Source organism: Hyperolius riggenbachi, chromosome 3, assembly GCF_040937935.1.
Source record: "Hyperolius riggenbachi isolate aHypRig1 chromosome 3, aHypRig1.pri, whole genome shotgun sequence".
Classification (NCBI taxonomy): domain Eukaryota; kingdom Metazoa; phylum Chordata; class Amphibia; order Anura; family Hyperoliidae; genus Hyperolius; species Hyperolius riggenbachi.
The window spans coordinates 89,895,568-89,922,796 of NC_090648.1; the positions used below are offsets into that span (position 1 = coordinate 89,895,568).

At 42.9% G+C, this 27,229-nt stretch overlaps 1 protein-coding gene across 2 annotated transcripts in view; it reads left to right on the forward strand.

Moving 5' to 3' along the window:
* Window positions 1-2,989: 2,989 nt before the first annotated feature.
* Window positions 2,990-27,229, forward strand: part of LOC137561040 (perlucin-like protein) — a 40,805-nt gene continuing 16,565 nt past the window's right edge. The window contains exons 1-5 of one of the 2 annotated variants that reach the window (XM_068272262.1): window positions 2,990-3,006; window positions 5,979-6,149; window positions 18,947-18,997; window positions 20,264-20,371; window positions 23,563-23,604. In XM_068272262.1, coding sequence (XP_068128363.1) covers window positions 6,065-6,149; window positions 18,947-18,997; window positions 20,264-20,371; window positions 23,563-23,604 — 286 coding nt within the window. In that variant the 5' untranslated portion in view covers window positions 2,990-3,006; window positions 5,979-6,064. Of the gene's footprint in view, window positions 3,007-5,930; window positions 6,150-18,946; window positions 18,998-20,263; window positions 20,372-23,562; window positions 23,605-27,229 lie in introns of those variants that run through there. The other variant, XM_068272261.1, reaches the window with a different exon arrangement.

Genomic DNA, 27,229 nt, shown 5'->3' on the forward strand with positions numbered 1-27,229 from the left:
AAATATTCGCTTCGTATGCATTTCGTAGAATACGCGTTAAAATACGCAATTACGCGTAGTGCGAAGCGTAGTGTATGCGGATACTTATGCCCGTATGCAGAAAATTGTACGCATTAATTTCTTTATAAATACATATACTGGGAACCCTTCTATGCGTACATTCCCCTTTCCAATGCGTAAATTTGTATGCATACAATCGCATGCGGAAAATTAGACGCGAGTAACGCATTCGTAGTTCACTACGCAATACACATGTTAACTACGCATAGTGGGCGTAAGCTACGCGTAGCGGTACTTCGCTACACGTAAATTCGTAAGCATAGCTTTGAAACTTCGCCTATGAACTACGATGCGTAGATGTGAACTACGATGCGTAAATTCGCACTGGCGTAGTTTCTGCTCATCCCTGATCAGTACTTCTACTCTCACCAGTGAGCCCTTGTCACTGGTGAGGAGCTCATTGTACTGTATTGCCCCCCAGCTCCTCTGGTGAGGTGACTGACATCTATCAGTACTTCTACTCTCACCAGTGAGCCCTTGTCACTGGTAAGGAGCTCATTGTACTGTAGTGCCCACCATCTCCTCTGGTGAGGTGAGTCACCTAGTCTTACATCTATCAGTACTAACTGCTGCACCTCTACTCTCACCAGTGAATCCTTGTCACTGGTGAGGAGCTCATACTATAGTGCCCACCAGCTCCTCTGGTGAGGTGACTCTGATATCTATCAGTATTATTGTTGCATCTCTACTCTCACCAGTGAGCCCTTGTCACTGGTGAGGAGCTCATGGTTCTGAAGTGCCCACCAGATCCTCTGGTGAGGTAACTCTAAGATTTACCAGTACTACTGTTGCACCAAACACCTACCTGTACTTTAGCTATCACATCAGTTGTCTGATATACTTGTATTATTGGTGATTCTGCAGATCACCATATAATCAGGTATATATCTGTATTATAGGTGATACTGTAGATCACCAATAATCAGAACTCTGTTACTTGCTGACACACATTGTTACAAATACACTCAGACCAGTTGCTGTTGAAATTTGATTTTTATGGTGACAATCCCTCTTTAAGAGGCTCACACTAGTAATTGTAAAGAAGACTCTTAAAGTGAGAGCACCACTCAGAAGTATAGTTTTAAAAATATATATACAACTGATCTTTATTTCATATGATCATTCAAAAAATATGACACTGATGATAATTCAAACTTTAAAAACATTTAAAAGAGCCATGTTATCCATAAGACTCTTTGCTATTACAATCATGCCCAGAATACAGGTGCAAATGTATGCTTTTATTATATATTGGATACCACACAATATGATGAGAATATATAAACACATATACCAAAGCTAGAGCCCACAGGTGGATGAACCCGGGTTCAGTATGGTGCTAATAAGTGCTAATGCAGTAATATGCAATAATCCTATGTCAATAGTGATCAATATAAACCCTGCAGAGTACGTATCCTATGGCTTGTAATACACATAGACTGTAAATCAAAGTGCTGAAAAACAACTGTAATAACCATGTACATCCAATGCAAAATGCATATTGTCATTTTACTGTGTGGTATATAATAAATTACAAAAGCGTACATTTGCATTCGTACTCTGGGCATGATTGTAACAGCAAAGAGTTTTATGGATTTCTCTTGGTATGATCAGCACCCACGGTATTCAAAAGGAGTTTTCACTGGAGTGCTATGACCCTCCGCCCGTCAGTTGCACTTGGGCGGCAGTCAAAAGTCCCAGGAAAGTGGTCAGCACCTCCAAAAAAGTATAAGCTCTTTTACTAAAACATAGCTCTTTATTTAAAGATTTTAAAAATCCATAAAAATGGTAAAAGTTGTATGGGGCCGATAACCAGCGACAGCCCGCTGTTTCAGACTTCCGCCTTTCTTCAGGCTGGACTGTCCCTATCACAATGTATATTGTTTATTTCCAAATATTTTATTTGGAAATAAAGGTGCATTTTTTTTTTGTTTTGTCTCCATCACTATTTACAAGCTTATAATTTAAAAAATATTAGTAACTAGCTGGACGCCCGGCGTTGCCCGGGTATGTATTTGGCTGGTGTTCGCCCCGCCCCCTTTTCTTAACCCTAACACACAATTACTTAATTACTTAATGACCAAGTTTGTGAGCTTTGCGGTCTTTGGCATCAATAATTTTCATTAAAATAAAATACATTTGATTGGCTGTGGCTCCACCCCTTTTCTGAATTTGAAGCCAAATCACCCAATGGCCAAGTGTACCAGGTACAGGTGATTAACAGTGCAAGAGGCTTGTGCCATTAACAGTGCAAGAATGACAGCAATTAAATATTCCCCTTAAAAATCAGTAGGTGGATTTTGATCGGCTTTTGTACGCTCCACCCACCTTTCTGAATATTAATCCCAGTCACCCAGTGACCAACTGTGCAAAGTTTGAGAACCCTACCATTAACAGTGTAAGAATGGCTGCAGTTTACATTTTCTCAGTGAAATGTGTATTTGTCTCCGCCCACTGATGACCCGGTATTGCCCGATTATGTATTTGGCTGGTGTTGGCTGTGCCCACTTTTCCTAACCTTAACACACAATTACTCAATGACCAAGTTTGTGAGCTTTGCGGTTTTTGGCATCCATAACCTGCATTAAAATGAAACAAATAAGATTGTCTGTTTGTGGCTCCACCCCCTTTTATCAATTTAAACCCCAGTCACCCAATGATCAACTGTACCAGGTTTGAGGCTTGTGCCATTAACAGTGCAAGAATAGCAGCAATGTAAATATTACCCTTGAAAATCAATAGGTGAATTATGATTGGCTTTTGTAGGCTCCTCCCACCTTTCTGAATATTAATCCCAGTCACCCAGTAACCAACTGTGCAAAGTTTGAGAACCCTACCCTTAACAGTGTAAGAACAGCTGCAGTTTACATTTTCCAGTGAAATTTGTATTTGTCTCCGCCCCCTTTTTGGTTATGGGAATAAAAAGTATCCTATACTTTATTCCAGGTAATGTACTATGTGTGTGCCAAATTTCATTCAAATCCGTTTAGCCATTTTTGCGTGATCGAGTAACAAACATACAAACATCCGAACTTTCCCATTTATTATATTAGTAGGATACACCCTCTTCACATGCATATTTAAAAAAGTTCAGACCCTTAGGTAATTATTTATGTTTTTTTTTCATTAAACATTTTATTTGGGTAATTTTTGGTGTGAGAGGTAAACAGTTACCGTATTTTTCGGAATATAAGACGCACCGGATTATAAGACGCACCTAGTTTTAGAGGAGGGAAAGAAAGAAAAAAAAGATTCTGAACCAAAAAGACTCCTAACATATTTCATCAGGTGCTGTCATATCCCTCATCTTAGTGTATTCAGTCTAGATACCAGTATAGTGATCTGCTGTGGGGTTACATGAAAGCACTAAATAGCAGCATATTGTATATTCTCACCTCTCACTCACAAGATGCTGCTGCTGCTAGTCTCATCACAGTGTGACATGGGGGTAGGGAGTATCTTCTCCCTGGGGAGCCTTCTCAGCCTATAGGAGGATTAGAAGTGGCATTTCAAAAGAGATCTCTGCATGTAGACTCTACTACATGCTATATAAAAACATTGTGCAGCGCTGCTTCAATGTGTTGCCATGGTGACCTCCAGCTCTGCTATGTAAAAGCCTTACCTGCTACATAAGAAACATTTACTGTAAAATAGATATAAGATGAAAATCGCAGCTTACTGTGGGTTGAGCGGCATTGCATATCATCCCCCACGTGCTCTGCCGCTACTGGTGTCTGCCACGTGCTTTGGCCAGCTTCGGCTGGCTTTGCTGCATGTCCCCCCTGTGCTTTGGTCAGCTGCGGCAGGCTTTGCTGGGCGCAGTGTCCCCCACATGTTGCCGGCTTTGCTAGGCTTCTTGCCTGGCTCTGCGATGGGAAAACATTGCCCCTGCTACATTGGAACGGCCCGCTGCGCTGATTTATGGCATTTCCCGTCCTCCTTTGCCAGACTGTAGTCACGGGTTGCTATAGGGATGCAAAGCGGCCGGTGACTCGATGTAGAGGTGGCGCCTCCTTCCCTCGCCGGAAGGAGGCCCCACCTCTACATCGTGTCACCGGCCGCTTTGCATCCCCATGGCAACCCGTGACTACAGTCTGGCAAAGGAGGACGGGAAATGCCATAAATCAGCGGGCCGTTCCAATGTAGCGGGGGCAATGTTTTCCCATCGCAGAGCCAGGCAAGAAGCCCAGCAAAGCCGGCAACATGTGGGGGACACTGCGCCCAGCAAAGCCTGCCGCAGCTGACCGAAGCACAGGGGGAACATGCAGCAAAGCCAGCCGAAGCTGGCCAGAGCACGTGGCAGACACCAGTAGCAGCAGAGCACGTGGCAGACACCAGTAGCGGCAGAGCACGTGGGGGATGATATGCAATGCCACTCAACCCACAGTAAGCTGCGATTTTCATCTTCTATTTGTATATTCGGAATATAAGACGCACTGACTTTCCCCCCCCCCCCAATTTTGGGGGAGAAAAAGTGCGTCTTATATTCCGAAAAATACGGTAATTAGTAAATGTAATAATATGTGTTTATTCAATAAAAATGTGGATGTAGATGTAGTTTTACTATTTGGCCACAAGATGACCACAGTCCAAAAAAAATTTTTTAGTTCGGGAAGCGAACGCTCTCGCTTCCAGGAAGCATAAGGACAGGAAACTTTTTTTTTTTCTTAGAAAGACCACGGCCTCTGATAAGAAGTCGTTGGTTTCTCTGCCGGGGACTTGGATCAATATGTGGGGACTACAGTATGTTCCCATTCATTGATCTCTTGCTAATGGGGGGGGGGGGCGTCACGAGCGATCACGTGCGAGAGTGCGCAGACACGCGCAACAGCACAGCAGCAGCCGCTTGGACATGAAAATCATGTCCAGGCGGCAGGAATGGTTAAAGGACATCCAAGATGACATGTGACATAATGACATAGATATGGGTATGTACTGTGCCAAGCACACAAATAACTATTCTGCTTTCCTTTTTTTTCTTTCTTTGCCTGAAAGTGTTAAAAATCGGGTATGCAAGTGACAGTTTCTGTTCAGGTCGGGACTGGGTCAGACTATAGCATAAACCTCACTGATGAGGAATTATAGCCATAAAATATTTTCCTGGCAGTAAATGGCTTCTGAGAGCAGGAAAGAGATAAAAGGGGTCAATTGTTTATAGATCTTAGCTCAGGTATACTTTAATGAATGTGTCATTAAGCAGAGACAATAAAACAGTAATAACTGGGATGTCTAAAAAATTAGTTTTTAGGGGAAGGAGGATAGATACACATTGTTTATCTTATCAGTTTATTTTCACCTCGGATGTGCTTTAGGAGGAAAAACCCTTGGAGGCGAAGTGGTTAGGCAGTTTGTGATTGTCTATTTTTGTGAGGTGCCCATGCATGGTACCATTTTTTTTCGATTAGATAATTTTGTCCGATTACTCCGTTAGATCAAATATAAAGATTTCTCCAATATGTCCGATCAGATTTTTATTGAAAAAAATGGGATAATCTATTATTTTTCATGATCGAAAAAAAGATTATTTTCAACTTTCATTCGATTTGATCGTTTTGGTCAAAAAATAACATTTCTATTGTACCATGTATGGGCACCATTAGATGAAGATCAGATCCCATTTTATGACCAATTTGTGCAGAAATCCATATAATCCCAAAGGGTTCACATACTTTTTATTGCTACTGCATGTGTGCTGCTAAAAAAGTTATATTTTTGATATAATCAAAACAAATGAAGAATGTAAGTTTCTATGCTGCAGTCAGAGATGGTGCTTCCCCTCGCAATGTTTTTCTGCACGCAGGACAGATATTACATGAATGGGATGGATGCATGTTTTCCTCTTTGTTTATAGTCATTTTGGTTGATCTCAGCAGTTTCAGCAGTTTCCTGAATTCCTATCACAAATGATCTGCTCACAGGAAGGATGAGAGGACAAACAGGGAGTGTGTGATTTATGTGTGGTCCAGGCATGAGGCAGCGTCATCATTAGAGGAGAGACGGACATATGACACACAGGTCTGACTGGGAATCTGTTACTACAGGAGACATGAAGAACTCTTACGAGCAATCGCTGGATGACTCCAATACAGGTAATCTAAAACCACTATCAGGCAGCTTTCACAGACACAAAACATTCATACTGCGCTTTTCTCCTGGTGGACTCAAAGCGCCAGAGCTGCAGCCACTAGGACGCGCTCTATAGGCAGTAGCAGTGTAAGGGAGTCCTTTCCAAGGACACCTACTGAATAGGTGCTGGCTTACAGAACAGGAAGAGGCAAGATTCGAACCCTGGTCTCCCGTGTCAGAGGCAGAGCCCTTAACCATTACACTATCCAGCCCTGCAATTTTTGATTTTTGGCTTTTGTTTTTCTCATATTTGTGATCCTGTGTTTTGCGATTTTCCTCTTCCGAATCTTCTTTCGTTTGTGTGCGTGTTTTATGTAGGTTCACTTTAATATACTTACCACCACCTTGTGTCCAATCCAGCTACAGATAATCTCCCGCATTCTTTCTCCACTCTATATGGTCTCCTAGGAAACAACCTGGCATTACTCTTCCTGAACTCTACTGCTTGGCTTGTCCACCTTCCTTCTGGCTCTACAAATTCTGTTCCCCTTTGTCATTCTCTATACTGGCTGCTTTCACATACACGCACATACAAGAACTGTTCAAGCTTCTGCCACTAGCCTATAAAGCTCTTTCCAGTGAATTCCCAGCCCAGGGCCCCGGTGCGAGTTTTACACTGGGCCCCCTCAAGCATTCTACATAACAATTGATACGGAGCACCCAGACCTGCCATGGACAGCTGCAGTGTCAGAGAGGGGTAGGCTGGCGAGGAGAACAGTGTATTAATGGTTACAACTAATCAAAGCACATATCGAGGTGATCATTACCAGCTTAGCACTGTTAAAGGTGGGCCTCTCTGGTCCAGGGCCCCTACAGGGCTGTTACCTCTGCATCACAAGGCCCGTGGGACGAATGTGGCCCTCCTTGCCATTTTATGTGGCCCTCGAGAGCTTCAAATGTGCATCATTGTAGCAAGTAAAGAATGACAGTACAAAGTGGGCCATTTATATGGATACACCTTAATAAAATGGGAATGGTTGGTGATATTAACTTCCTGTTTGTGGCACATTAGTATATGTGAGGGGGGAACTTTTCAAGATGGGTGGTAACCATGGCGGCCATTTTGAAGTCAGCCATTTTGAATCCAACTTTTGTTTTTTCAATAGGAAGAGGGTCATGTGACACATCAAACGTATTGGGAATTTCACAAGAAAAACAATGGAGTGCTTGGTTTTAACGTAACGCTATTTTTTCATGAGTTATTTACAAGTTTCTGACCACTTATAAAATGTGTTCAATGTGCTGCCCATTGTTTTGGATTGTCAATGCAACCCTCTTCTCCCGCTCTTCACACACTGATAGCAACACCGCAGGAGAAATGGTAGCACAGGCTTCCAGTATCCGTAGTTTTAGGTGCTGCAAATCTCGTATCTTCAGGAGCTCACTGGGGATAGTGTTTCTGGTTAAAACATTGTCATTTTAAGCCTGGGTGTAGCAACAATCCATAAGACCACCTGCAACATTAGCATAGGGCCCCCTTCTTGGATCCAACTCCCCCCGTGTGGCTGGTAAAACACACACCTTTTCCACGCTACCTTCTCCCCACATAGCAGAGTAGCGAAGCAGTGTGATATTTATCTGCACCAGTGCTGCGTCTTGTTTCTTCTGTTCTTCCCAGCAGCTGAACGCTCTATACTTTCATACCGCCAGCTTCTGATCACATGACATGCATTTGGAGCCATAGGGATGCAGCATAGAGTGTGTGACTGTCAGGAAGATTAGAGGAGACCCAACACAGCACTGGAGCAAAGGAATATTAAACTACTCAACTGTGCCACTCTTCAAAAGGTGGAGGAGTGCAGACCCCCCTTCCCCCGCACACACACCACCATGGTTAGGCCACTTTATTTGAGGGGATGTGGTCCGCAACTTAGACCACGTGTTAGATTTTGGCCCCCTATATGATTGAGTTTGACACCCTTCCCTATTGCTATGCCACTGAGTCATATCATACATTGCTGCACTAATCCCCACATATCATCCCAAATGTGATCATCACTCTAGAAATTAACTTCACTCTTTTTTAGTTCGTCAGCTCTGCCCACACCTGCATTCCTGACTTTTTCAATGTTTCCTCTGCTTTGGAACTCCTTTCAAACCAGAGTCAAAGCATCTGATCTGCAAGCTCATTCTGGATAATGATTTAGAGGTGGAGCATCAGCATAGAAGTCAGGCAACTGGCATTGTTTGTAAGGGAATGGCAGCCTCCACATTCCTCTAATAATCTGATTTTGTACTTGTTATCTGACTGCTCACCCACCTTGGGGTAATGCTCTTCCATCCAATCAGGTTACCACATCTAAATGACTCTATGCTCCTTGTATGTCACCGGTTTACTACTCTACACTGTAAGCCCTGATTGGCAGGTCCATCACTCCAAACGTGTCACAGCATTACCTTGCTTTCTCTGTTACATATACATTTTGTTGCACATTGCATGCAATTTGGATCTCTGCCATCCCAAATCGATAGCAGCTGCATGCAGCTTGCAACGAAATGCAGCAGCTCTGAAAACTAGCATCATCGCCAAGGTTAAAGGCTTCACATTAATCCTTATCAATAAGCTGTTCTGGGACAACCAGAAAAGCATCATAAAATCTCCACTGTGATCAGCTGATTAAAGGCTAAAACATTGCAACTACTCAGATGCTGAAACAGCTATAACAAAGGCTTCATAGGAAAAACACAGGAAGCTGCAATCTTCCCTACATATGGTTTCTCTGCTGCCAGGAAACACATGTGTCTCTGTATAAAGCAAATATAGTAAGGCCTGAAACCCACTAGCAGCACTTTTCTAAGCGCTTTTGATTTAAAAAGCTCTTGTTAATGTAATTCTATGGGTGTGATTCCACTTCAGCAATTTGATTTTAACCCCCCCCCCCCCCCATAGTATTGCATCAGCAAGAGCTTTTCAAATCACTAGCACTTAGAAAAGGCTGCTAGTGGGTCCCAGGCTTCTGACACCTCTGACAGGCCTGCTCCTCTTCTAAATCAAAGGGGTATACATTGACAGAATTCTTTAAAGAGAGCTTGAGGTGGGTTCATAAAATAAAAAAAAAACAGTTGGCTACTTGATCCGGTGGGCTGAGTGGATCAAGTAGCCTCAAAAACTGCTGCTCCTGTGGGCCGCAATGGCCCAGTTTCACTTTTGTGACCTCTGGGTCACGATGCTGGAAAGAGAGAATCATTTTCTCACCAGCATGCGGGGAGGTGGGAGAGCGGCAGGAGGCGCGGCTAGGAGAGAGAACTGCCCAATGGCAGCTCTGGAGAACCTGTAGGAACGCCCTTGGCAGGCGTTTCGAACAGGGAATCCCCTGTGTTTACCGCTGAGATGGAGACAAATAATGTCGCCAATCTCGGGGCGCTGGGGGGGGGGGGGGCAGAGAACATGCCTCCGTGTCCCATCTGCCGCCTCCCTAAGAAGCACCTCTTTAAAGTGGACCCAAATTAAAACTACAAGATTTCAGTAATAAAATCTATTTTCTAAATTATAATAATAAATAGCAGCCTTTTTTCAGCTGCATGATGACAAATATAAAATATTTTACATTTATTGGAGGAACCCCTCCCTTCTTTTCAAATTGCCGGGATTTTTCCGGCAAACTGGTGGAGTAGATGGTGTGCAGCAAAGGAGGAATTGCTAATGGCTGCCACCAGTATAACCCTAGTTAGGAAAAGAGAAGGGTGAAAAGCATGCACTTAAATGCTCATAGGCTTGAAGGAGTGTTTATTTATCTTTGTATGTGTCAGAGTGGTGCAACTAAATATTTTTAATTAAAAAAATGTTTGGTTTGGGTCCGCCTTTAAGTTTATTATATTAGCAATGTAACCTACAGTTAGGTCCATAAATATTTGGACAGAGACAACTAATGTTGGTTCTGTACATTTCCATAATTAATTTTAAATGCAATAACTCATGTCCAGTTGAAGTGCAGATTTTCAGCTTTAGTTCAGTGGGGTAAAAAAAAAACAATTGCATAAAAATGTTAGGCAACTAAAGCATGCTTTGAACACAATCCTTTCATTTCAGGGGCTCAAAAGTAATTGGACATTTGACTCAAAAGCTATTTCATGGGCAGGTGTGGGCAAGTCCATCATTATGTCACTATCAATTAAGCAGATTAAAGGCCTGGAGTCAGGGGTGTAACTATAAATCTTGGGGGCCCCCAGGCAAACCTTTGATGCCCCCCTCCCAATGTTCACACCCTTTCCCTTGTCAACCCCTTGTGACCCTCACAGCCTGGGGGCTCAGCTTGCAAGGGCCATAAAGAACATCATAATATTCACACTCATAACAAGTGTAGAAACAAAAAAAAATAATCTGAAGTATGGACCCCTTTATTGGAGGCAGTGAAGTAATAGTTGGGGCCCCCTTACAGCTCTGGGTCCCTCTGTGGTTGCAGGGACTGCTTTAGTTGCACCCCTGTCTGGAGTTTATTTGAGGTGAAGTGCTTACATGTGGAAGATTTTGCCGTGAACAGACAATATGTGGTCAATGGAGCCCTCCATGGACAGATGAAACCAAGATCAACCTCTACCAAAATGATGGCAAGAACAAAGTATGGAGAGAAGGTATGGAGCAGCTTATTATCCAAAGTAAACCACATCATCTGTTAAACACGGTGGAGGCAGTGTGATGGCTTGCCCGTGCATGGCTGCCAGTGGCTCTGGCAAACAGAAAAAAGACTGGGTCTCCACCTGGATGTATGGCCGACTGGCCAGTTTATTGTCAATACCACGGACAAATACCACAGGTATTGACAATAAACTGGCCAGTCGGCCATAAATTCAGGTGGAGATCCAGTCTTTTTTCTGTTTGCATGAAGTTACCCTTAGGCGGATAGGGATGTCGACTGGTTGACTCCCTGGTATTGGAATCTACTGGGTTGCAGCACTGGAATTATCTTTATTTGCCAGTGGCTCTGGGACACTAGTGTTTATTGATGATGTGACACAGGACAGAAGCAGACAAATGAATTCTGAGGTGTTCAGAGACATCCTGTCTGCTCAAATCCAGCTAAATGCAGTCGAATTGATTGGGCAACGATTCATGATACAGATGGACAATGACCCAAAACATATAATAAAAGCAACCCAGAAGCTTATTAAAGCAAAGATGTGGAAAATTCTTAAATGGTCAAGTGTCACCTGATCTTAACCCAATTGATCATGTATTTCACTTGGTAACCTCCCTGGTGGTAACCCTGACCTGAGCTCAGAGTAGGAAAAAAGAGTTGCGAGTGGTAAGCTCGAGCTCAGGTAGGTTTAGGAAATTACCTTGTTTCTATGCATTCTATGGTGTTTAGGAGTCCCGTGCGTGATTGATGCTGCACAGCGGGACTCCAGACATTTGCCTGGATTTTGACTACTCTGCCTGCCGCTTGCACTGACTTCTGTCTGGATTTTGACTACTCTCTGCTTGCCACCTGCTTTGATGTCTGCTTGGATTTTGACTACTCTCTGCCTGCCGCCTGCACCGACATTTGCCTGGATTTTGACTACTCTGCCTGCCGCTTGCACTGACTTCTGCCTGGATTTTGACTACTCTCTGTCTGCCTTATTTGTACAGTTTCACAATTTTTAAGTTTATTCATAAATTTAATTAATTCAACAAATTTGTGTTATAGTCTTTCATTTATATGCAGAATTTCTACCAGGCTTCTGGCATATTTTGGTGAGTTATGACTTAAGAATTGGAGGCCTAGAATTCTTGAAAAACAATGTACCGCTTTTGACTCCTAATCCCAGACAGAAATGCACCGCCAGGGAGGTTAAAGACTAAACTTCTAACAGAAAGGCCCACAAACAGCAACTGAAAGCCGCTGCAGTAAAGGCCTGGCAGAGCATTAGAAAGAAGGAAACCCAGCATCTGGTGATGTCCATGAGTTCAGGCTGTCATTGCCAGCAAAGAGGTTTCAACCTATGATTTAGAGACATTTTATTTCCAGTTATTTAATTTGTCCAATTACTTTTAAGCCCCTGAAATGAAGGGATTGCGTTAAAAAATGCTTCAGTTGCCTTACCTTTTTAGGCAATCGTTTTGTTCACCCCATTGAATTAAAGCTGAAAGTCTGCACTTCCACTGCATCTAAGTTGTTTCATTTAAAATACTTTGTGTTAATGTACAGAACCAAAAATATAAAAAAGTTGTCTGTATCCAAATATTTATGGACCTAAGGGCCCGTTAACATCTGAAACCGCAGAACTTGCGGGAGTGATTTTCCCACGATTAACGCGGAAAAATCACTGGACACTGCGGCGGTTTTGGAGCGATCGCGATTAGCGTGCTTTGCTAATCGCGGAATGCTAATCGCCGGCAAACCGCTGCATGCAGCGCGTTTGCGGTCATCGCTAACCGCAAACACGGAAGTAAGAGCACCGCCGATGGCTACAATGTTTGCCCTGAGCAGGAATTGCGCGATTCCCGCTCAGGTGTAAATGGGCACTAAGTGTATATTCCATAGCACTTTACACAGTATATTATTATTATTATTATTTTTTATTTATATAGCGCCAACATCTTCCGTAGCGCTGTACATAGTACAAACAAATAATGGGGAACAAATATACATAAGAAATAGAAGACACTGTACAGTCATGACATTGAATAGAATAAACACAGATACATACATAGTTGATATGTAGTTGGTACATGTACATATGTTAAAATAACAGCAGTATGAGAAACACTAGGAGGAGGTCCCTGCCCTTGCGGGCTTACAATCTAGAGGGTAGTGGGGAGGAAACAAAAGGGAAGGAAACACAAGGATTAGTGGATGAGCCAGTATGCCTTCAGTGCTGCCTATAGCAAATTATAGGCTTGTCTGAACAGGTGTGTTTTCAGAGTACGTTTGAAGGTTTCCAGACTCGTGGCATGACGAACCGGCTGAGGGAGAGAGTTCCAAAGGAGAGGGACAGCCCGTGAGAAGTCTTGGATGCGAGAGTGAGAGGAGGTAGTCTTGTGTGACTGTACCTCAAAGGTGCTCACAACATTATGGACACCTTAAAGAGGAATTTTATCCCAATCAGTAGCCGATACTGTAGCGGATACTGATTGAACTTCATCCCAATCAGTAGCTGATACCCCCTTTCCCACAAGAAATCTTTATCTTGAATAGATCATCTGGGGGGGGGGGGGGGGGGGGCTGCCAAACAACCAGTACCAAGAAACCAGTACCTCCCTCTGAGCATAGAACTCTCAGTAAACGTACATTCAGCACAGATCACCTGTCAGAACTAAAGATGTCACCACCAGTGATACATTTCAGAATCAACAAGTTTTGAATCAGGATCATACCATTTATTGGCTAACTTATAACAATAAGCGTAATCAAGCTTCCAGCTGTGCAGCCTTCGTCAGACCCAGTCCTGTTTGCTTACAAGCTGATGGAACAGATAGCTATACTGCTGACAGACAGACATCTGTGCTGAATACTCTACTTACTACATTTTAGAATGTAAGTCAAGGAGAGGGAAGATTTTACAATGAGATAACACTGACTAAATAATCTATTAATGAATATTGTAAAAAAAAAAACAAAAAAAAAACTTTATTCATTATGCTATTTTCACTACAGTTCCTTTTTAAAATATCAGGGAAAATACTTGAAGGTGTCCACTGCACTAGTGTGCTAGTGTACCGGAACTAACAAATGGAAAATACTTGGGGCTTGATTCACAAAGCGGTGCTAACTGTTAGCACGCCTGTGAAAACCCCCTTAGCACGTCTAAACAAGCTTTTCGCGCATAAAACTTTACGCGCGCAAAACTTTATGCGCGTAAAACTTTACGCGCGTACTGCACAGAGCGCAGGGCGCTCCGCGCGAAGTGCCCATTAAAACCTATGGGACTTAGCGCGCGTAAAACTTTGCGCGCGCAAAGTTAGCGTGCGATCTGATTGAGAAATCCGGTGCTAACCTACTTAGCACCCTGGTTAGCGTGTCTAAAGACTTTAGACGTGCTAAGTAGGTTAGCACCGCTTTGTGAATCAAGCCCTTGAAGGTGTCCACTGCACTAGTGTGCTAGTGTACCGGAACTAACAAATGGAAAATACTTGAAGGTGTCCACTGCACTAGTGTGCTAGTGTACCGGAACTAACAAATGGAAAATACTTGAAGGTGTCCACTGCACTAGTGTGCTAGTGTACCGGAACTAACAAATAGCCAATCAGATTTCATCCATTCACAGCAATGGGAAACATTTAAAAGGCTGCCATTCTTACAGTAATAACCCCAAACTTGGCACAGTTGGTCACCGTGGTTACAAATTCAGGGAAGTGGGTGGAGCCTAACAGCCAATCAAATTCCAGCCATTCATTTCAAATGTAAAAATTTAAACTGCAGTCCCATTCTTGGGCCCATATGCAATTCTCTTTTTCACCTGAGTTTTCTCCTAGGAGATAATTTTTCATCTGCAATTTTAAATAACTTTCCAGCACTTTTCAACTAAAAAAAGTACCATAAAGTAGGCGAATAAGTACTATCAAAATTATATAAGTATTTTCTTTCTTCCTGGTGGCTTAAAAGGCATTTTATTGACAAGTTTAAAAATATCACCTAGGAGAAAACTATGGAGAAAAAGTGAATTGCATATGGGCCTTAGACTGTTAATTGCAGCCCCATTCTTAGACTGTTAATTGCAGGAGTCTTAAACTTGGCACAGTTGGTCTCTGGCTGACTGGGATGTTAACAATATGTCTGCTTCCTTAAAAGCAGGAAATAGACACATTGCAGAGTTATTGCAGGATTTCTATCAACTGTAACAAAGAAATGTTTTTCTGTAGAGGTTATTATGCTGCTGCGTATCTTTTAGAGCGGAGAGGACGTTTTGACTTCAGGCCTGCTTTAAAGGGATACTGTAGGGAGGTCGGAGGAAAATAAGTTGAAGTTACCCGGGGCTTCTAATGGTCCCCCGCAGACATCTTGTGCCCACACAGCCACTCAACGATGCTCTGGCCCCGCCTCCGGTTCACTTCTGGAATTTCAGGCTTTAAAGTCTGAAAACCACTGTGCCTGCATTGCCGTGTCCTCGATCCCGCTGATGTCATCAGGAGCATATAGCACAAGCCCAGTATGGTCTGTTCCTGCGCTTACTGCTCCTGGTGCCATCAGCGGGAGTGAGGACACGGCAATGCAGGCGCAGTGCAGTGGCGTAGCTAAGGAGCTGTGGGCCCCGATGCAAGTTTTACAATGGGGCCCCCCATGCACTCTATACATAACAATTGATACAGTGCACCAAAACCTGCCAATGGCAACTACAGTTTCAGAGGTGCAAAACGGGGATGGGGAACAGTGTGTTAATGATTAACACTATTCAAAGTATCTATAGAAGTGATTAGTATGAGCACAGGACCAATAGAGAGCTAATATTGTAGTTGAGGGAGGGCCCTTCTGGGCCCCTCCGGCCCAAGAGCCCCGATGCGGTTGCAACCTCTGCAACCCCTATTGCTACGCCCCTGGCGCAGTGGTTTTCAGACTTTAAAGTCTGAAATTCCAGAAGTGAACCAGAGGTGGGGCCGGAGCATTGGTGGCGGGCACAGAATGTCTGTGGGGGACCATTAGAAGCCCCGGGTAACTTTAACTCATTTTCCCCTGACCCCCCCTACAGTGTCCCTTTAAGTTTGCTCTAAATGCATTGTTTTGTGCTTAACCTCCCTGGCGTTCTGGACGAGCTAGGCTCGTCCAGAGATGCCGGAGGTCGCCGCTCAGGCCCCGCTGGGCCGATTTGAATATTTTTTTTTTAAAACGCGTGTTGTGCCTGATCGCCGCCGCCCGCCGCAGATATGCCGCTACCTGCCGCGATGCAGCCTCCTCCCCCAGACCCCGTGCGCTGCCTGGCCAATCAGTGCCAGGCAGCGCTGAGGGGTGGCTCGGGACTCCCTGTGACGTCATGACGTCGATGACGTCACGACGGTAGTCACCATGGCGACAGTTGAATGTTCATTTTGAAATTGAAGCATGTATGGCTAACTTTACTACAATACAGGTTTTCTCAGTGTATGTAAACTTCAGAATTCTTTTTATAGTATCATCAAATGCTTCTGCATTTTCTGCTGCATAAACATAAAATGTTAATCATTCATTGTTTCAGAAATAGACACTCAGGAAAGCTGATAACCCAGGTCTTCTTTACTGAATAGTCTTCCTTCACGTATCTCTCTTCCTTTCTCCTGAAAGAGTGACATGTGACATGATGAGGTAGACATGTGTATGTACAGTGCCTAGGACACAAATAAATATGCTGTGTTGCTTTTTTTCTTTCTTTCCCTGAAAGTTAATATTCAGCAATGCAACTGACTCCAGTCGTGACCCAAATGGACCGTAGTCCCTCTCTGATAAGGAATTATAGCCATACAATACTTTCCTGGGGGAGAACTGGGCTTCTGAGAGCAGGGGATAGATATAAAAAGGTCAATAATTCACATATTTTAGTACTCTGAGATAGGACAGACTGTGTCATTGAGTTGAGCCAAAATTACAAATCTACTTTTTTTTTTTAAACATAACACTTTGGCATATCTAAAAGTAATTTTTGGGAGTAGGAGGATAGATGCAAATAGTTTATCTCATCAGTTTATTTTCACTTAAGTTTCAATTTAACTCCCCACCCCCAACTTATGTCCAGTTACTGCTTCAAACGCAATCAAATAGATGCATGTTCCCTTCCAGTTTTGTTTATTAATTACAGCTCACCAACAAACTCTGCATCCAAGACTATCCTCAATTTATAGAAATTTGGCTGGTTTAGCAGGGAAAGGTAAAACCTAGGTGATCTCCATACCAATATAATCCTTATAGGAAACAGGTACACCTTGGAATGGCAACCCTTAGACTGCCACGGACATCTATAGGCATTTCTCATATCCATAAGTCACAGAGGTCTAAAAGCGTTTTAGTACAAAACTACTTTGGCCTACCCCATATTCCTGTGACACTGACATTTTAAGGCGTTTAGTACAAAGTTTTAGATCTGTGCCAACTTTCTACTTGGGTTGAGATGTGCAAATAATTCCAAGTTGATGCAGAATTATGCAGATATTACTGCAAATCCATGCAGCTTGAAAATGGACCAATAAAATGAAGCTTCCACTGCAAAATTTGATTAGATTTTAGATTATACAATACAATACAATAACATTTGTAAAGCGCTTTTCTCCCATAGGACTCAAAGCGCATTATAATTAGCATTGTTTTGTATCATAATAATGAGCATAATTCTCAATCATCTCAAATGTATTTCCACCGCAATGGCAATCCCTACTGATTAATGTGGACTTTGGTACATGTAGATTTGGGCAAGATATTTAATAAATGCAATTCAAGCATAGCTGGCACTGGTGCGTAGCTTTTATGTTTTCATTCATTATTTCTCAGTTTTTGTCCATTATAGCTTTAAAATATTCCACGCTACCATAATTAAAACCTATGTATTTTATTTGCCCGTTTGTCTCGGTTATGACACCATTTAAATTTTGTCCTCACAAGGTATGGCGCCAATATTTTATTTGGAAACAAAGGTGCATTTTTTCCGTTTTGCGTCCATCACTATTTACAAGCTTATAATTTAAAAAATGTTCGTAGTATCGTTGCCTTCAAATGCATATTTAAAAAGTTCAGACGCTTAGGTAACTATTTATTTTGTTTTGTTTTAATTGTAATTTTTTTTTTTTCATTAAAAATTTTATTTGGGTAATATTTTGGTGTGGGAAATAAACAGTTAATTTTTGATGTTATTATATGTGTAAATTGTAATGTAAAAAATATGTAGACGTAGTTTTACTATTTGGCCACAAGATGGCCACCTTGAATTTATTTTTTTCTCCTTGTGCTTCTCAATCACCGGAAGCACAAGGAGGACGCTGAAAATGTTATTTCCAGAAAGACTGAAGCCTCTAGTAAGAGCGCTTCGGTTTTTCTGCTGGGGACACAGATTGGTGAACGGGAACATGGGAACCATGTTCCCGTTCACTGATCCCAGGAGATAGCACGGGGCGCGCCCGCAATCACGCGCCGAAGCGCGGCACCGCTGAAGAGCAGCCGCCTGGACGTGAGGATCACGTCCGGGCAGCAGAAATGGTTAAAGGACAACTATCAAAGTTAACTAAAATTCTAAATCCCACGTATATTTCCAGGAATTGCTAGCAAATGGCAATAAAAAATGTTTTTGTTTCCGTCTTTTTTGATTTATATGAAGAAAATGACATTTACAGAGAACTGTTTTCACTGTGTGCATTACTATGGACTGTGTCCAGCACATCCAGCATACAGAAACATTCTTCACTGGCTGTAATCCTGTGAGTAAAATATATATAGAATGATAGGAAGCAGAAACAATAGCTTCAAATGTGTGTAAATTATCATGAGCTGCAGCAGCTCTGTGTGCTTCTGTGTCTCACTCTCTGCCACACAGTATAAAGTAAACAGTTTTCAGCCTGGTTACAGTTCAGCTTTGCCTGTCCCTCCTCCCGACTCGACACAAAATTGTCACGAAACAGCTGGGAAACATATTTTTTTTCACACAGGCTATCCTGAGAGACCTCTGAAAAGTATTGTATTGTTGCTGGCTAAAAGCTCTATAGGTATTTAGGGTTTACAGAAAACAGTTTCTTTGATAGTTGTACTTTAAAGAGAACCTGAGGGGGAAAAGTGCCCGTTTTGGGTACTTACCCCCGGAGAAGGAAGCCTCTGGATCCTTGGTTTTTTTTTTTATAAATAGAAAAGAGAAAGGAAGCTGTTAATATTTATTCTTTTTTTTTTTTTAGATTTGGAGATTTCATCATCTCATTTCAATCAAAGCTTTTTTAACAGAGCAGGTAAGAAAGAGGATATTGTATATATGTATCCTCCTCTTGTTGAATCAGATCATATGTTTTTTTTCTAACTTGCATAATGTCAGCTGAACGCAAATTGCAAGCAGCTTAGAATCTGAGCAATCCAAACCAGCAGGAAGTACTTCTGATCGATGAATTCAAAGCTGAGTACAATTTACATTAAATTTGCATGCCTGAACCTGTCTTGAATAATTAAAACACAGATACCAGTAACATATCTGTATATGGTGAGCTTTGCTGTTCTGTAATTGGGTATTTGGATTGCATAGTTTTTGTTTGGCAAAGCTAATGTCCTCCTATGCACGGCATCAAAACTCACTGTAGAGCCGCCTCCAGGTGGACATCCTTTAGGTAAGCGTACTTTCATGCTTATAACTGGGCAGAATAGGAAGACCTGTGTTATAAATTTACTCTGATGTGTACATGCAAAATGAGCACACAGGAAATTAGAGTGCTAAAAATAGATGCTAGTTGAATTTCAGTAAAATTACACATATTCTACTAGTGGGCAGTGGTAATTCCAATAGGAAAATATCTCCAAATGTTACAAATATTTTGCTAACATTAAACCCAACCATGTTCTCACTCAAGCCTTCCCTCTACTTATGCCTAACCCTAGCCAACCCCTCATGGATGTCTAACCCTAACCAACCCCCCATGGATGCCTAACCCTAACCACCCCCCATGGATGCCTAACCAAGCCCCCCACGGATGCCTAACCAAGCCCCCCACGGATGCCTAACGCTAACCAACCCCCCTATGCCTAACTCTAACCAACCCCCCTGCCAATGCCTAACTAACCCTCTGCCAATGCCTTGCCCTAATCAACCCACTGCCAATGCCTAACCCTAACCAACTCTGCACCCACCTGCCTCCCCATGCTAACCATGCGATATCCACACTGCCTTTGCTGCCATATATGTAAAATACTGGGGGCAGTGGAAGTTTGGGTGCCAGTTAGGCACCCATGATAATTGTGGCTATAAAGGGGAGTTTGGGCACTGGTGACTTTATGCTCGCTGTTTGTAGTGGCAGTTTGTATAGCGGGAGGCCCGGTGTCCTCTATTTTATTAGGTGCCTCCAGAACCCAAATTTCCCTTTATAGCCACAATTAATATGGGTGCCTATAGGGCGCCCAAACTACCGCAACACCTCTGGTGCCCAAACTTCCCATTGCCTGCCCGGATATGTATTTTTTGTTCTACCTTTTTTTTTGTTGAATGTCCTCTTCTTCTTATTGTTTAACAGCCAGCTATCGGAAGTACCCGCGAGGTTGGTTAGCCCCGGCTATTGTGGTTTTGTTAATTGTTACCTTTGTGATCTTGGCCATCCTCACTGGAATCCTTTTTAGCCATTGTGAGTATAAACAGAGAATTCGTAATTGAAAGATTTTGATTTGTTGTATGCTTATTCAGATGCAGCAAAAGCTATAATATAATAACTATAATAGCTATAAACACTTTCCTCTAGCTGAAAAGAGTGCAGCCTTGTTCATGCAGCACGGTGGCATAGTGGTTAGCACTCTCACCTTTCAGTGCTACGCCCCCGGTTTGAATCCCAGCCAGGGCAACATTTGCAAGGGGTTTCCTGTCGGGACTCTCCACATCCCAAAAACATACAGATAAGTTGAATGGCTTCCCCCTAAATTGACCCTAGACTATGACACTTACACTGCATACATAGACATATGACTATGGCAGGGATTACACTGTGAGCCCCTCTGAGGAACAGTTAAAGTGAACCTAAAGTCACTTAAAAAAACGAGATTAACTCACCTGGGGCTTCCCTCAGCCCCCTGCAGACGATCGGTGCCCTCGCAGCTCCGCTCCGATTTCCCAGGACCCGCCGGCGAGCACTTCCGGTTTGGCCGTCACCGGCCGACAGGGATGGGAACGCGAGTGATTGTTCGCGTTCCCAGCCTGTATATCGCCCCCTATGCTGCTATTGCGACCTCCTGGCCGCAATAGCAGCATAGGGGGCGATATACAGGCTGGGAACACGAACAATCACTCGCATTCCCATCCCTGTCGGCCGGTGACGGCCAAACCGGAAGTGCTCGCCGGCGGGTCCTGGGACATCGGAGCGGAGCTGCGAGGGCACCGATCGTCTGCAGGGGGCTGAGGGAAGCCCCAGGTGAGTTAATCTCGTTTTTTTTAAGTGACTTTAGGTTCACTTTAAGTGGCAAGACAATATACACGGTACAGTGCTGCGGAAGATGTCAGCGCTATATAAATACCAAATAATAATAAGTCTCCCTGTCAAAAAGCACTGATAGTAAAATATATACTAGATATATAGCTATAGATAATGAAAAAAAAAAATAAAACCTGAACACAGGCAAATTCTAAATACAATTGGTACTATTTGTTCCTATGTTTATCTTTGTCCCACTTGTCGCTGCTGGTATCCTTTAAGTGACATTCCTACAGCACTAAGCTGACAAAAGTGAAGGTTTGCAGCCTTTTTTTATTGATAATATTGTTCAATGAGCAACGTCACTGTACCTGTTTTAGAGTTGTGCCTGTTATGATGAAGGCTCTGGGACATCATAGGGGACCTCACAACACAGCAGGCTGGAAACAGCTGATTGTTGTCTTTCTGCCCTTTTTTCCAGGTTGTGATGTGAGAGTGCATTCCCTGGAACAGTAAGGTTGTTCCCCTGGTTACACTGCATAAAGTGGTACAGGCAACCTGGTAGCGACCAGCGGAATGAGATCTTCACTGCATTACGCTGAGCAGTCTTCAGTACCTTTAGTCCTTTGTGAAAAGCATGAAGATTGCAGAGAGCATTGAAGAAATGTATAGAAAACCTAAAGCAGAAAAAAAGGTAGATACCTACCACTGTAGAGGGAAGCCTCTGGATGCTCCAGTGGCTTTCTTAATCCTCCACGACCCCTCCACTGCTAGTTGGGACTTTCTTCATCTTTGTAGCCATGCTCCATGTACGCATACGGTCACACTGTGCAAGCGCCAATAGGCTTCGCACCTACACTAGCTTGTACATGGAGGAAAAAGTCATGTATAAGCGACTCCATGCTACTGGAGGAGTGTAGGAAGACCAGGGACGCCTCTGGACTGTACATGTAAAAAAGGCTCCTAATAAAAAAGGGGGCAGATATAACCGCTAGTTATTGGTCAAATAACCGCTATTCTACTACTTAATTCCGTTAGTAAAATATCGGTGATCTTTACTGATATTTTACTATGACCTATCCCTTCTCTCACACAGAACCTTCCCTCTACCGATGCCTAATTCAAAGACTCCTCTTGTGGTGTAAGCCATGTGCCTAACGCCGATATTTTGGCTGCCATAGTTAGCAATGTTAAAAGCCACAATTAGCAGCTAAAAACGGTAATTAGCAGCTATAAGCAGCTAACACTCGCTATTTTATCATGCGCCTCTGTGCACCCAAATTACCGTTTATATCCATTTTTACCTGCCTCGTCTGGGCTATCCAGAGCCAAGCATCTAACTTTATTTTTTTTGTCTGGCTTCAGGTACCCTTTAAAGCTGTTTTAGTGCAATTTTAATAATAGAAATTTAATGCTGTCTTTAGTAATTTTTCAAAGCATAGCGCTAGCAAGGAAATACTAGTACACCAGTATAACTGGGTTGCCTGTGTTTAGCACATCCCAGAGTTCTCCATTATTACAGTTCTTCTAAAAAGTGATGAGAGCTTGGTCATTTTGCTTAACAACGATGAAGCTTTGTTTGACCAATCATAGTAACTTGGGAAGACCTCACATTATGGTTCCAGATAACTTCAACGGCACGAAAGGGGGGGGGGGGGGGGGCTGGGTGTTAAAAAATCGGTTATGAAAAAAAATTATGCTGTAGTCCTTCTGGTTCTTTCATGAGATTTAACTGACATTAGGTGCTTATGGCTAAATCTTATTATCTCTAGTCCACTGGGACAACAGCTCAATAAGAGCGTTTCTTGTTGACTACAGTCGAATCTGCTTATGTGATGAACGATCAGTTTTTGGTGAATTTTTTTTTCCTGGCTGCTATAATTATTTTAGTATTTATATTGGGCTGACATCATCATCAGTGCTTTGCAGAGTACATAGTCTTGTCACCAACTCTTTCTCAGAGGGGCTCCCATTTTAATCCCTACTTAATCCCTACCATAGTCACATGTTCATCATGGAGAACAATGCCAGAGTTGTATTTATTAGTATGAGGTCAGGCATGTAATTGGGAGGAACTGTGAGTTTATTCAAAAGGCAAAGGACAGTGGCTTCAGAGGGATTGGGAACTCATGTACATCGAGATGTCTAATTCAAAAATGAATTGCACAGGAAAGAGCCTGGTTAAAGAAATACCAGATTTGAGCATGATTATCAGAACATGTACAGCGTTTCTGGTGGCATCAAAGGTTATTTTTTATAAACAGGAAAGAGCTTTTAGCTGTTTACGCACTAGTTTGATAATAAACCAAATGTCTGCACAATAATTCCACAATTTATATTTTAATTTGTAGGCCTGGAATTGTGTGTCTGAGTTGTGAAAAATTATTTATACATTTTTTTTCCTTCATTTTCAGATTCCACCATGGTGGAGGAGCTCACAGTGTTGAAAAAGAATGGTAATGACACTAAGAGAAATATTACCTAGTAACAAGACATTTGTTTTTTGCTTTATAATCTATAGTCAACTCATCGTGTCTCTAATGCACACAGAAGGTCTGATGCAGTAATCTTTAGTCAAGCTTCAATAATAGTTATTTAAGTTGGAAAAAAAAGACATCCATCCATCGAGTTCAACCAGAATATGTAGAACACCAGCCTGCTCCCTCACATATCCCTGTTGATCCAGAGGAAGGCGAAACACCCTTACAAAGGCATGGTCCAATTAGCCCCAAAGGAAAAAAAATACCTACCTGACTCCAGATGGCAATCAGATAAAATCCCTGGATCAACAGCACCAGGAATTACCTAGTAATTATAGCCATGGATGTCTTTCAATGCAAAGAAAGCATCTAAGCCCCCCCTTAAACGCAGATATAGAATTTGCCACAACTACTTCCTGTGGTAATACATTCCAAATTTTAATCACTCTTACTGTAAACTACCCTTTCCTAAATAAATGACTAAAAATGTTTTTCCTCCATGTGCAGATCATGTCCCCTAATCCTTTGTGAAAGCCTATGAGTCTCTGAGGAGCATTGTTCATGGCTCCTCAGAGACTTCAAAGGCTACTTAGAATCTCTGCAGCAGGACTCTTACTGGCACAGAAACTACCAGCACATAAACTACCAGCCATTTACTATTCCTGCCATTTCTGTGCCACCCTCTTTTAAAAGTCTTCAACCTGCTTCGGTAGTCTTTTACAAGCCTTCAGAAGTTCTCACATCCCCATGGGGCCGGGATGAAGTTCTCCATTACTAGAGGCAGAGATTACAAAGTGCTCCTACTCGCCCCAGTATAAGTAACTAATCTGCACCCAGAATTAAGGTAGCCCCCTCCTCAGTATAGATAGCAGATGAGGCCCCAGTATTAGGTATCCTACCTCCCCAGTATAGGTAGCAGGATCAGTGGTGTAGCTATGGGGGGCATCCATCCCCAGGCGCAGCATCTGGGGGACACAGAAGGACATGCCTGGCTGGCCACCCACCTGCCTCCTCTCCCTGCCTGGCAACTAGCAGTATTTTTAAAAAAATCCCCTCAACCACTGGCAGCGCCGGCTTCCTGCAGACTGTAGTGTTGCCTAGCCAGGAGAAGAGTGGCCCCAATTTCATCTAAACGGGTCTGCGCAATACAACTTGAGGAGGGTCGGGTGACGCTGGGTCCCATCATTATTGATCAGAAGGACTGAGGACAGGAGGCATCCACAACAGAGAGGCAGACAGTATTGTCCCTGCCTAGGGCCTGCCGGTCACGGATGGTCTGTGTGAGACAGGGAGGGATATATTACCAAATGGAGGGTGAGTTAAAGGAAAGTTAAGTAAAAAAAAAAATCTGTTAACTGTACCATTAAAAGTATAGGATAGTGACCTAAAAAAAAACCTTTGCTCGTCTAAAAAACTTTATTTGTTATAATTCAAATTGAATATAATTTCCAAGGAAGCACTGAGCTATAAATAATCATAGTTACTTTATTATGTCAAAATAGCATTGTGTTCAAAAAATCCCACCATAAAACCATTGTGGACTGATATATGATTATATATGTTCTCTCTTAGCATTTATTTAAAAAAAATCTGGCCATTTACTTAACTGAGGCTTCTTCCAGCCCCCTGAGGTCCTCCTGGCCCCTTGCCATCATTCTGCGCTGCTCTGTTTCTCCATTGTTCTTCTTCCAACGCTGCATGTAGGACCCAATGTCGCACACCTCCTCCATCACCCCCATGGTCAGGAGCGTTCTGCACAGTAAGTAAAAAATGCTACTGCACCTGCGCAAGGGTCCCGACTACAGGAGCATGATCGAGGAAGTGTGTGTCAGGCAGCTTTCAGAGACAGCAGAGGAGCATGGAATGAAGGCAAGGGACCATGAGGACTTCAGGGGCTGGAAGAGGCTCCAGGTAAGTAATTAGCCAAATTTTTTTTTTTGTATTCAACAATATGAGCACACTTGCGTCAGCATATTTTGTAAAGGCTCCCCCCAGGACCACACTCACATTCTGTTGCATGGCCACACCCAATTTGTGCATGTTGCGCTGCAGGGTTTCCCGGGAGCTCAGAACGGTCTTTGTCCCTGGGTGCTGAAAACCCTACGTTAGCCTCCGAGGCAGGATGTGCCCCAATATTAGGTACCCTAGATAGCAGGATGTGCCCCAGTATAAGGTAGCCCCCCTCCCCAGATTAGATAGCAGGATGTGCCCCATAGGTAGGTAGCTCCCTCAGCTGAAACAATACCAGGATGTGCCCCCAGTATAAGGTGTCCTTCCTACTCAGTAGGTGGAGTGCCATGTAAATAATTCTGACAAATTGGGATGAGAAAAAATGTTTTCCTAACATAGTCCTGACCCGAAAGTGGGAAGCTGAGGCTAGAAAATCAAATGACAATTAACACAGTCATTGGTTATTTAATTTGATTAGCTGGTAAACGCTCTGATTTTTATTTATTTTTTTGCTCATCACTAGTGACAAATGCTAAAACTCGCTGTAACCTTTTTACTACCTACATTACGCTTTTACCGCACAAGTCAGATCACAAATTAAACATCTGCCCACAGGCCCGGATTTACCTCATGGGAGCCTATAGGCACAGATGTCCTGGCAAAGGCCCTTGCCAAACCACTCCTCAAGTGTGCTTGCTGACCCAGCTGTCACTTCTCCCTTACTTCCCTTGCCTGTCATAGGAAGCTACAGGTTCCCCTTAGCATTAGGTAGCCAGAAAAACCCTCAGTATTGAGTAGGTCGAGGTGCCCCCAAGTTTCAGGTAGCTAGAGGAACCTCAGTATTAGTAGATAGAGGTTCCCTTGACTGAAGGAAGATTTTGTCAGTGTAATGCCAAGAGCAGGGTGAGGAGCCTGCCATTTACATTCTCATCAGGACTCTGCATAGGGAAGGAGGGAGAGAGGCGCTCTGGGAGGGGAGTGAGCCGCCTTTCTATCATCAGGCGCCTGTAGGCACGTGCCTACAGTGCCTTATGGTAAATCCGGCCCTGTCTGCCCATGTTCATACCTGATGCATCCTTCTGCTTCTAACAATGGGCCCGATCCAGTTCACTTTTTCTGCTAAGTCTTCACTTAGGACGGTGATATTTTTACACCTCATAATTAAAATGTCTTTTGAGCTTCCAGCAAGCAAGAAAATACCTTGTCACTTAATTTTTGGTACTTTCTCTACTGCAGAGTGCTGAAAAGTTATTATATTCTGAAGATTCAAAATTATCTCCTTGGAGAAAAAGTGATTTGGATTGGCCAGAATGCTTGAAAGGAACAAGGATCAAGGAAAATTACTTTTCCCAACCAATCTCTATAATCCATAGTGGCTAAATACCACGTCCCGACATGCCGACATACGCTAAGGTGACACTGGCTGAAGCAGCCATGATGCATGGTGGATCTTTGGCCATAAAGACGCCAAAGTCCATTGTTCCTCTCCTCACTAGGGATGGTCGTAAATGCGGATTTCGGATGGTATTACCCATTCTGAGAAGAGTCTCTCCAATTTCTGTGGAAATTTCAGCAGAAATTAGCATTTCCAATTTTTGTCACTTATGTCAAAAAAGTTAGTTAATTGTAAAAAAGTTTTAAAAATCCACTA